Source organism: Numida meleagris, chromosome 2, assembly GCF_002078875.1.
Source record: "Numida meleagris isolate 19003 breed g44 Domestic line chromosome 2, NumMel1.0, whole genome shotgun sequence".
NCBI lineage: Eukaryota > Metazoa > Chordata > Aves > Galliformes > Numididae > Numida > Numida meleagris.
The window spans coordinates 54,214,313-54,227,058 of NC_034410.1; the positions used below are offsets into that span (position 1 = coordinate 54,214,313).

At 36.1% G+C, this 12,746-nt stretch overlaps 1 protein-coding gene across 1 annotated transcript in view; it reads right to left on the reverse strand.

Moving 5' to 3' along the window:
• Positions 1-12,746, reverse strand: part of CTDP1 (CTD phosphatase subunit 1) — a 104,770-nt gene that overhangs the window by 49,831 nt on the left and 42,193 nt on the right. The window contains exon 11 of the mRNA XM_021387559.1: positions 8,427-8,589. Coding sequence (XP_021243234.1) covers positions 8,427-8,589 — 163 coding nt within the window. The remainder of the gene's footprint in view (positions 1-8,426; positions 8,590-12,746) is intronic.

Genomic DNA, 12,746 nt, shown 5'->3' on the forward strand with positions numbered 1-12,746 from the left:
AACAGGTGAAAACGGCTTCTGGCTTCTCTTTATTAAGGCTAAGCACAGAAGGCTGCAGATATCTAACATACTATCAGCATTGCCCAGAAAAATCGAACACAATGTATAGAAATGCTTTCTTCCGTATAGAATATTCAAACTTCACTTTTTTTTTTTAAACACCCTGTAAATACGTTCTACAGGTGGAGAATTTATAGATCTAGTTTCTAGTTCAGACAAAGTAACATTTGCTATACAACAGGCATATTTTAAAAGTCAGCAAGATAAGTTATTTGTATTTGCAAAAAACACAAAAAGGTTGGATTTGATCTTACTTGCATGATAATTTTTAGCAGAAGTGCTAGAATGATATAATGTAAAGAAAAACAAAACACTTTTCTAAGTACGTCATGAGAAAATCCTCCAAATCCCCAAGATTACTTGCAAAAATAAGTTTGAGAACAGTTATAGAAGAATGGAATCTGAATGAACTGTCAATTACATCAGAAAGGATTGAAGAAAATAGCAGAAACACCTTTACTGAAAAATAAATCCAATTAATCACTGATTGATTGTCAATGGAATAAATGGGGAAATCCAGACAAAAATCTTATTACTCTGTATTTTATCTGATTCCTGAAAGAAGGCTAACTCTGAAGTAAGCATAGATGCTTCTTTAGTTGATGGCAGTTTAGTACAGCCCATAAATAATTGCTACGGTAGCATAACTATTTTTAATTATCTCCTAAGTTACCCGCTATATGAGCATAATAGATGTGAATCAGTTTCAGTCATAAATTAGCTATATTTTCTCCTAGCAATGCCCTGATCATCCAAGAATCTAAGTAATCCTATTCATTCCTATTCTAACAGTCAACTTTTTCATAAGCACCATCTAGCTTTTCCTCACATATAAGTAGTTACAAACTTCAGCAAGAAAACATTTCCCTCATAGGGGAAAAAAAAAGTCAAAATGAAAACAAGATGTGCAAGTACACCAAAAACTACGAAACTGAGCTTAAATAATTTTTTTCCAGGCAACCCGAGTAGAGAAGCACATGAGCTAAGAACTGGTTATCTACTTCAGACAATATCAAGGTAGGTAATAATCCTCCTTCCTATTTTGGTAATCAGTTTAGCAAAATATAACATCAAAAGAAAAACAAACAACCCTTTACTTGAAGCTGCCATGTTCAGGACAAATTTAGGCCACTATGTTCTCTTAACAAACATAAAAACTATCAGACAGCTAGTTTAATGCAATTAGAGGGAAGACTAAGGCTTTGCAGACAAATGCTTCACATGCTGATAATCAATTTAAACTTCACTAGCAGTGTACTGCATTTTCAGTGTTATTTTAATTACTTGACAGTCAGTCAGTCTCAATACTTCTGATCAGGATGATATACCTACTATTTGGCCACCACCAATACTGATTTTTTAAAAATAAATATCTTCTGCAATTAAAATAAAGAAAAAAATAGTGATCTTATTGGAACTGCTTCCATTTTCAGTGGAAAATAAGTTATTTAAAGCAAAACAAGAAGTAGAAACGAACAAATGACATCCAGCTTCCTTTAAATGTTTGATTTTCTCTTCCAGCACAGTAAACTCTTTTTATTCCGCATTTATGACTCCTAGTGCTGAGGTGTTAAAAGTAGTATGGGACAACTTTAATCAGTTTTTGCTGCTAGTTGGGTAAGATATGGCTAAATAAATTGCTTAAATGTTATTTAACTTTATTAGAGACAAGTGAATGTCAAAATCTAATGCAAGGGAAAGCAGTAAGAATACCTCCCCTATTTTACAACAGCTTTAGGTTATGTTCATTATAAAACAAATTAATGTTTCTTGGTGTGTCTGTCAGCCACCTCTCAACAGCAAGTGCTCCATGAACACAAATAGCAGCAGCATACTGATTCCTAGCACCACAGCCTTATTATTTCTCTACAGAAAACTAAGCAGAGTGAAGAAAAGTAAGTCACAAATTAAGTCTTACTGGGCTAAGCCATTTGTAAATAAAGCACTTCACAATGAAAATGAAAAGCTGATTGGATGGGAAAACTAGAGATTCTCTAGCTTCCACACTATCTTGAATGAGAAACTGGTCAGAGCACGACAGTTGGGACAGATGAGAGTGAAGGACACAAAGGAAGGGTGATAAAAGGGCAGCAAAGAAAAACGAAGCAAAACAAAGCACTAGGAAATAGCTATGCCTACAAAGGTTACAGACCAGCATTATCTTACTATCTTACTTCTGTTTATTGCTCAAAATACTTTGGGAAATTGCTTCTCTATTGGCTGCTACTGCCTTGTAAATTTTTTATGAAGAATAGCATATTTATCATTGATACAATTCCATATGTATACTTTCACCTATAGTTTTTTTTTACAGTTTGACTTTTTTCCTCTCTGAAGTGCAAGTAGTCCACCACCTTTAAAGCATACCTTAACTAAAGGGCCAAGATGCTGAACAACAATCACTGACAACAACAAGTATATGCAATCATATGCTTTTAACTTCAAAAAATGCTACAGTGCATAGGAAGAGATTGCAATCCAAACTTATTATCTGTATAATGTATGACATGACATTTTAAAATATCATATGAAATTTTGTATGAGAAACATAACTGTGGAAATTCAAGGAAATGTTAATGTACAATACAGTGTCCCAGTGAGCCCCACACAGCTTATATTTTGCACTACGGAACACATCCATTGTATCATATTAGTATTTTTAAACTAATCAAGAGGCTACTACTTACATAGGTAATAACTTTCACTAAACAGAGCAAGAAAAACACTGTCTCCTAATGCACTGCATAGCTTAGTCACTCAGAATACAAAATTGATATTCAGGAATACAACTGCACCTACAACAACGCTTAGAAGAAAGCAGAGCAGATTCTACCAAGTCTTACCCTTTCAAACGCATCTCAAATCAACAGAATCATACTGACGCAAAAGAATATTGGTAAATCCCACTCAAGAGAAATCAACTGTCTACTCAGATCCACTGATACATAGAACATACCTTTGCAGTGTGGTCACTTTGCAGCTGCTAAATACATATCCAGACAGATGGTAGGAATCAGTAAAGCTCTAAGTGAGAGATGAGAAAGCTGGAGGTCTGACTGGTATCAGATTAATTTCCTCTCTTCCCTTCTCCCAAGTCCCAGAGAGGGTTTTAAACCAGCAAAATATTTTACCTTACACGGCAGATGGTGACACTTGACAAGACACAGATGCTGCTTTCAAACACTGACAAAAAAGGGTAATAAATATAAAAGCATAAGGATCATACAACTAGTAGATCACATGTACACACAAGTTTTGGACATTAGTAATTCCAGGCCATCTTGGATGAAAAGTCTCTTGAAAATGCAATTAGAAATATTTCTTCCATGATGCTTTCTTTACTGAACTTTCCACAAGTGAAATCCATACTGGATATCTACCTAAGATGTTCCTCTTCTGACCTGCAAATATTGACAGTGACGGATTAAACATTCACAGCTGGATGTTTTTTGCTGTTATCTCCAGTCAACCACAGATTTGTCATCAGCCTGTACATCAGCAGGTGAGAGCACTGCAGTGACAGTCAGTGACTGCAAGTGACTGTACTGTACAGACAGTGGCTGAAGGTCAGCAACTTGCAGCTATCCTAGAAGATACATTACAACTCCACACAACCACACGAAATAGATACAAGGAACAGCTCTGCACCTCCATGGCAGGAGGGATACATTTTTATTCTTTGGCAGAAAAGCGGTCTGCCAATCCATTTTAACTGGATCACAGAACACAAGTAGTCTCAGGTTGCACCAGAGAAGGTTTAGATTTGATATTAGCAAGCTTCTTCATGGAGTGGACAGTTGAGCACTGGAACAGTGTTCTGCAATATTTACTTTCCAATACCCAGGGAAAAGAAAAGTGGATATCTTCACTGGAAGAGGTGACATTGGTTTTAAGAAAAAAACCACCCAGGAATAGGTATTACAGATGAGATATTTCTAGCTAGTTATTATAGACTGCATTTAATTATTTTTAAGCCTCTTTAAACATTGTCTTGAACTCTTGCCCTTTAGCGAACCTGCAACGTATCACAAAGATTACAGCACACCAAGTGCAGACCAATATAAATACCATTTTTACAAAGCAATTGTTTGCAAATTATGTATCACATAGCCACTTATTTAGAAATAAAGTTTTCTCCAGACTTATAAATAATTGAGGCCTGCTCCGAAAGTAATGCCTCCTATTTTATTATGTTGCTCCATGACATCAGAGGTGAATATTGGTGGGATGGCCATAGAGGTTGAACCTTCTCACCGATATTCCATTACATGTTGTTGTCATGCAATAGATGGCCCCAGGGGGGCGCTCTGACAAAACGGCCTCTGACAGTGAAGTGCATATGAAGCAAAGGTGTGTCCCTGAATTCCTCCGTGTGGGAGAAAAACTGTACTCACTGACATTCATCAACATATGCTGAACATTTATGGAGACCAAACAGTGGATGGGAGCACAGTGAAGCAGTAGTTGGTGCATTTCAGCAGTGCTTACAGCAGGTCACCTGCACTGGTGCAGATTTTCATGAGCGCAGCATGCAGGCTCTCGTTCATCACTGGCAGCAATGCATGGTTAATGGTAACGACCATGTTGAAAAATAGTGTTTTGTAGCTAAGAATTTGCTATATCAAATAGTGTTGTTCCACTCTTTGTATCTGTTGTAGTTTCCATGGAAATAAATAGGAGACATTACTTTTTGAGCAACCTATAAATAAACTGAATTGTTCCACAGCAAAAAAGCAACAGCAATGAGTGACAAAGCATCTGTGCATAGCTAGCACAGAAAAGAAAGAGGGAAACAATTCTTTCAATGGACATGTCAGCATTAGCACGCTGTTTATTTCTCAAGCATGGATTCTCTCAGTATGTACTATGATTGGGCAATATCCCTTTGCATGGCAATCCCAGTACATTTAATTCTCTTGTTCTTGCATTTCCCTAATGCTCAAGCAGTCCCTCATGCCAGTGGCAAAAGAAGCTACTGCTGGATATTGTCTTACAGATCTCCGACACCAAAGGTGCATAAGACTAAGTGATTTTAAACTGCTGCCCAACAGCTGGGGTACTGCTTATTCCCTTTGACTTATTTGGTATCCACAGTACAACTTGAACTAAAACACTAAGAGAACAAAAAAACATGTAAAACTAAATTTTAGTGACAGACGTCTGCCTGTGGAAATTCTCTCTTTTGTAATACTGTTCAATAGGTTAAGGATAGAAAGTGATTTAATCTAGGAATAATTATAATTAAACCCTATTTATTGTCTTCCATCTTGATACACCTAAACAAATTTTTCATGTGTAACTACATGCAAATTCTGTATTGCTTGGACCTGTGGCTTTTTCAGAGATTTTTGAAAGTAAAAAGCAAGATTTTTGTAAGAAATTAAATTCAAAGCAGTTATGTTAAACGGTTTTTACATCCACAGCAACAGCATAAACTCTTGCATTCCCTACCTCATTTTATTGAAAATAAATCCCAATACCTACGTTTAAAAGACTCCTTTTGACCTTCTAAAAATCCTTATCTGAATTTGTCAGGGAATTCAGGACAAAAAACTGAGGATGCAGTCACAAACACCGAGCACTGAAGTTCTGCCCTCATGGCTCATTCTGTTATTCCCAATCACAGCCTGTTGCTAGCTTTAGTGCTCATGCAGCTGCAATGACGAGTTATCTCAGGAAGCTGATAATGACAAAGATTAACCTTGAAAGTCATCTCTTCAGACCAGACCAACTCCCAGAACAGGCTTACAGTATGGTCCCGTAATCAACAGTGGCTCAGGGGCAGGAACACAGAAGTTGAGATTTGGCTTACACTGCAGGAAAGCCACACTGTAAGGATCTGCTTTCATCCTTTTTAGATCACATATTATCCTAAACCTACCATTCTAATCTCTAGCACTCACTGTTTTAAAGCAAGATATCAGTGCTGTGACAGAAACACGTACTCCCCTGCTTCACTATGGTGGTTTGGAAAGCAGCTGATGGCAGAGCCATAACATCACTGCAACAGCCAAAAATGGAACTAATGCATTTTTATGGCAGGGAGCAGAAATATCACACTTCAGTGATATTATTACAAAAAAGATCTTATTTTTTAATAAAATTTGATAAATAATTGGATGTTGACAAAGCCATCTGTGGAAGATAAATTACTTACAGCATTATCAGAGTGAACTAAACACTAATACGGAATTCCCATAAGCTTATTTTCATTTCAGTTGATGATGTTCTTTATAGCAGAATCTCTTGGTTTGTTTCATTAAATTTTTAGATGTTATAGACTATATGACCACACATACTCCTCTTTTTCATAAGGGGTACTCCCATGACACCGTGAAAATCCATTTTATTACTTAAATTACATTTCTTCTTCATGATTACATTATCTTTAGCTGGATGAAGGTTACAAGGCTACGTTAGTATCCCCTGACCTCTCTAGTCAGCTTCCAGGAGATAACTTGCTGATACTACCGCGTCCAGTTTCACCTCCACATGATCTGCGCCCTCTTTTCAGGTGAATCCTAGTATTTGATTCCTGATCAAACCACACTGGGGAGCTAACACACCATAAACACATCCTCCCCAGCAAACAAACCCAAGATGCACACTCCCACCAAAACCAAATGAAAAGTTTCTTCTGATTCAGCTGCCTGAGGATTAGAGAAATGTAAATGTTACAATAAAGACAGAGTGGGAACATAAACTGGTGGAAGCTAAACCTTTTGGCAGCAACTATAATCTCAAATCACATTCTTGGATCAAAGCTAAGTCAGCTATGAAAACAATCTACTGGAAATGAGGCCTCATTTTTTTCTGAATTCCATCCAGTCTAGTTTTCCAAATACACAGTTCAAGTAAAAGCATAATTCAAAGAAATAAATCATCATAATTTAAGATGTTTATATTTGCAGAATACTTCGAAAAAAACTAATTTATTTGGCAATTTCTTTCTGCAGCAACAGAAGCATAATCAATCGTAAAACAGTGACAGAAGATTCAACCAAGATCCCTGAGCAGTATCTTTAAAAACAAAATAAATACTTACTGAACTAAATAGGAGAAACACGCACACTTCCTTTAGATCAATGAATATATTGCATGCAACAGCAGTTCACGAATGTTTTTCAAGAGCCACACAACACTATTCAAAGACTACCCATGAACAACAAACTGCTATAAGTACCACTGAAAACACTGAAGGAAACAACTGATAGCTTTAGAGACTGGGTACCATGACAAAATGATATACTGTTTCTTGTGAAAGCCTTATATCTAATGGGTAACATACTTTGTAACAAAAACTATGAGGAATCAGAAGTTGTCAACTCCGAGAGTTACTAGATAGAGTTAAAAGCTTGCACTGATGTGAAATTCAGAGTAGATCACAGTGGTTGAAAGTCACTGGACGTGCGCCTGAACTTCAGCTTGAAGTTCCTCCAGAATCTAAGAACAACACATCTCAAAATTATGATACGCAGTATGCATAAACTTTCTTTCCTTGACAAAACGTGCAGTTTTCCCCTTCTTCTGAAAGTAACACTCAAGGCCTACTATGGCTGTAATCTCATTAGCAACTTACTGCCAGACATTCTTGCCCCCCCACCTTGTGATTGATCTGAGTTCAGAGAGGAATATTCAAGATTAGATTTACTATAAAACCATGCACAGCATAATGAATTCATGAAAACGTAACATGCAACGATAGCCTTTTTCCCCCACTCTACATCATTTTGTATCATACAAGAAGGTGGTTCATTTGAAATAAGTACATAAAAAGATAACTGTAAAATAAGCAGCTAGTAGAGGTCCACAATGAATTGTAAATAATGTATTTTGGTATGAAAGAAGTACAGTTCTTTCTCTAACAGAAACCTCCCATCATGTACAAAAACTATTTAACAAAGTTGAAATTACACATCTACGGATGAATGAGGCTCCATTCCCTCCCTTGCTGCTTTGATCTTCTCTACAGCCTGTGCTCTTTGTATCTACAGACCTGTCTTTTCCCATCCTGCCCCAATTTGGTCCAAATTATTTGAAGATGTGTTTTAAAGCAACACCTAACAAAGCTTAACACACAACAAATATGATGTTTCTTGTGATAAAGCTGTACTAAAACAAAGATCTGCTTTCATGGCCTCCTTACATGCATGAGAACTCAATCCCTGAACTGGATCTTGCCTTGCAGAACATAATTCCCATTTTAAACTAAACTGTACTTCTTAGTCTGCTACAGCTTTTATTTCACATTACTGCAGAGGCACACAAGGTCAGTTCACATACATGCATAATTTAACAGAAATTAGGGTGTTATGCATAACTAATAATCATTTCGTTAGAAACCTGTCAGAATTAGTTAAGCTCACCTCTTTATCCATACTCTCTAAATCCTCTTTACATAGGGTGTACAGGGGCATTGTCTCAGACATACTTGGCTGGCGTTTCCGCTTAGATGGACCAGGCTGCTCTTCATTTTCAGTCACTGGTAGCTCTTCTTCAAAGATCGGCTGCTGGTGTGGTTGAACAACTCTGAAAAATTTCATGCGTCTCACATAAGAAAGATTTACTGGGTTTATAACTTGTCTAGAAATAAAATCCTATATACAGTTTATGACTGAATATGTATAACTTCATTTAAAAAGCTTTGATGTTCATCAACTCAACAGAAAGAAAGATCAAGTCTTTCAATAACACTGCTTTCATTTTCAGTCTTATAGCCTAATGTCTTATTTTCACACCATATTTACTCTCTTGTCTTCCCATTGTTCTTGTAAACATCAAACCTGTCAGGAAATTAAGAGCTTCATTAGCTGGAGATGTGCTGCCCTTAAAAATACTTCAAGGTTGGTGCTCAAAGTTTGTCCTTCATTTGACACATTTATCATTTATGAAACAGCTCTTATATTCTACTCTTATCTCTCTCCTTATTCTATATTGTGTTTGTATTCTTCAGTCTTAAAGCATACTTTTCTAGTTCTCAACCTCCCAGACAAGAGATCTGCAGTTAGAAAGCTCATTTCTGTGGCCTCAACCTTTAAGTACTTCCCAGATGCTAAGACTGTATAAGATGCAAAACAGAACATTTTGGGGGGGGCTACTGCATTTAGATATGCCAGTACTTTCAACTTGAATAGTATTATCTCCTTAGTTACAGTATTTAACCATACATGCAGGTACAAAAAGAAATGACAAAATATTAATCAGAACGGATAAAACAATAACTTCATGGGAATTGCTATATTACAGTATAAAATGCTTGGCAATAACTAGAACAGCAACAGACATCCATCTTTCTGAGGTAACTTTTCTTCCTCCGTTATTACCTATCTAATTAATACTTGCAGAAGCTATAACTGCTTTGTGGAATGTTTACCTACAAATATCAAGTTCATCATCACATTAACCTCCTGAAACACATCATAGCAGCTCAGCACCCCCCAGGGTCATATTTAAAGATCTCACAGTCAGAAAGAGCCCCTGCGTCACAAATTCCTTATGCTAGCTAAAAGAGTATATGTGTGGAGAATAGTTAGCACAAAGTTTAAAAGCAGCTGTGTATCTGAAATCTCAAGCTGTTTTGAGCTGTAGCCACTAGGTGAGACACCAGTATCAAGCTGTGTATGACAGTGATGGCAATTCAGAAAGGATACAGCGCAGTGCCTGCTGACAAGATTCAGCGCAGCATGGCTGCTCCTTATCAAGCCCGCATTTTCAAGAAACAGCTTTAGAGCATGATAACCAGCTCTATGCAAAAAAAAAATCCACCCCACAGCCAAATATGCCTTAAAATTACGTAAATTCAGTCACATGAGGTTCTAGAAAATCATTTATCCTATCATGAATTTAACAGCTTCATGAGAATGCCATATAAATATGAAGAGTTTTTTCAACATCAGTATTTCATACAGTCAGAAGCTATTGATACAACTCCTTTTGAGGACTTATATTTCCTAAATTATGTGCCTCCTTCCTGTCAATGGCCATGGACAGGTACAGGACATGTGAATTCATATTTTAAATTGGGGGGGTGGGGGGAGAATGTGGAGGGAGGGAGAAGCTCAAGTAAATGGCTTTTTTGCCATGAATTGCATTGCATGCTACAGAAGATGCACAACAACTCAACACTACTCAGTGACACAGCAAAAATTAAGAGTCCTTGCATTTTGTCTCTAGACTAAAATTTCCTAGGAAAAAAAAAGAAATGACTTAGATGTTGTGGAAATGAATGAACTAAACTCTTTTTCCTGTTAAGAATTTTTAATTACAATTTAACAGTTGTATCCCTCCCCCCAAATGAAAACTTTTCATTTAAGACTACACACTTTTTGAGTATTAAATTCCTCTGCTTGGGCAATCATTTTCATTATTAAGAGTAAAAAATATACAGTATTCCACTGTATTTGCCAAAAGGGTATTTAGTAATACACTTTCTGTATCTTTTTAATAGTTACCCTATCCAAGAGAAAGGTAGTGATGCTATTTACGTTCCTTGTAAAGCAGTGAATGGCAAAATGAAAGACATAAGCCTCTTACCCAACTGTATTAAGCTGGACTATGTCAGGAATCATATACTTATGTATATTATATGTATTATATGTAGCAGGCAGGCATCCAAGCAGATTTTTTAGTCAAGAAAAAAAAAATCTAGTCTATTTAAGAATGCTGAATCATACCGACGACAGAACTCCTTTTGCAGTTTTCTGCATCATTGTATTCTTGTTTATATACTTTGAATACTTTGGAGAACATCACCCTCACCTCAAATGTTGGCAAAGGCAGGTACTATTTTGCATCCTTATTGAATGAAATCTGTATTGACAGTTTAATTTGGGAGATACTGCATCCAAGAGCTATTAAATTGTTTACTCTGGAGCAATAACATGCAGCAATAATATAAGTCTCAGGTTAGTCTTGGAAGACTCCACCACTGGTTAAAACAATCAAGAATACAAGGTGAGATCATGCTCGATCACATTATACACACAGAGATTAGCTGTAAATAACGATATTAGCAGCTTTTAAATGCTTCTCTCATATTTTTTTCCATTATTTTCCAGCTACTAGGTAAGAAATACTACATAAGAAAGTACTTCAAAAAGCAATATAAAACAAACACTTCTTTGAGCTTTGTTACAACCACTTTTATTTTATCAAAGGCATTTATCAAGATTTACATTTTCATTTGTTACGTAGATTGTGATTTAAGAACATACAAATGGACAAATTTACATTTCTTACCAGATGAGATTTATGACCGCTCTCTTAGAAGTAAAAAAAAAAAACAAAAAAACCAACCCTGCATAGGTTAGTTGGTACTTGCTAGTCTTATAGGCATAGCTACATACACACGCATTAGAACTCCACAAGAAGGCTGGGTTCAACAGTTGTGGAAATAATATGGATCTTAATATTTCTGCTGATAGAGCCCTGAGTCCAAGAGTTAGAACAGCATTCTCATGAAAAGGTTAAAAAAATTTGAAATCTCATTCATCACTCAATTTGGTAGTTTGTGTTTTTGTTGTCAAGATTGATAACATTAGGTAAGAAAAACTGTAATACTGAGCATGCAAATTAGACATGAAATTTTGTAACTTGGACTACATTATAGAAAAAATATTGCAAGAAGCCACTTACATTTCTTTTCATGGATAACACTAAATTATACACCTCACAAGCTGTAAACACTTTAGTATTTCCCATACTTTTAGAAGAATACTCTTCCTATTATGAAAGTGCAAATCGTTGAGATAGATATGCGCTGCTAAACCTCTTACACAAGCTATTAAAAAAAAAGGCATCCTTGCTGATCTCAAACAGGAAAAATAGATCAACTGCCAGCTGTTGGGAACAATCAAGAAGCATTCCACTAATTTCCAGTACAAACACTAATTCTTTGCTGTCCCCCTACTTAGACTGCAACAGCCATGATAAAAAGCAGGTGTTTAAGTCTCACAGAAATGAGCACAATGTCCAAATCTACATCTACCACACAAAACGTCAACTAAGTTAAAAGAAATGTGTAGTTCACTGGTGATGATTTCATGATAAAGTTTGTAGATATTTCAACTATTCATATCCCATTTTAAGTTATTTTCTTTGCAGAATTCAACTTAAACAAGAATGTTGAATCTAAAACTAAAAAGCAAGAACAGGAAATTTTATTCAGATAACTCAGAGCGCTTCTTAGTAAGCAGTCTTGCAACTAATTATTTTCAAAAGTCTGTTTTTAGAGTAAAACACCAAATATTACTACTATAACATAGGTGACTACTATTCATTTCTTCAATGGTTTCACTGCACATCAGAAGAACTCTGTTGTTGCCTGTTGTCTGAAATTCAGAATCCAGTGAAATTTTTGGAAATTAACAGAGAACATGACTGCAGGCTTTAACTACACGCCCACAACAGAAGCAATTGAAAGTATTAACATCTGTGTTTAAATTCAAAAAAATCATATCTGCAACATTAGAAAAAAAACAGTAAATAAAGCCTGCGATGACACAAAATGCATTGCTCTCTATGAAAAAAAACTGCTGTAACATCATCTCTCTTAAGTATTACACTAAGTCTTTTTTAAAGAAGCTTCATAGGCAATTTAAGCTATCATTAATACTTCAAAAAGAAAGGAAATGATGGCAGTACTTCTGCCTCAGCTCTTGCTCAGTTAAAACATAGCTAAACTGTTC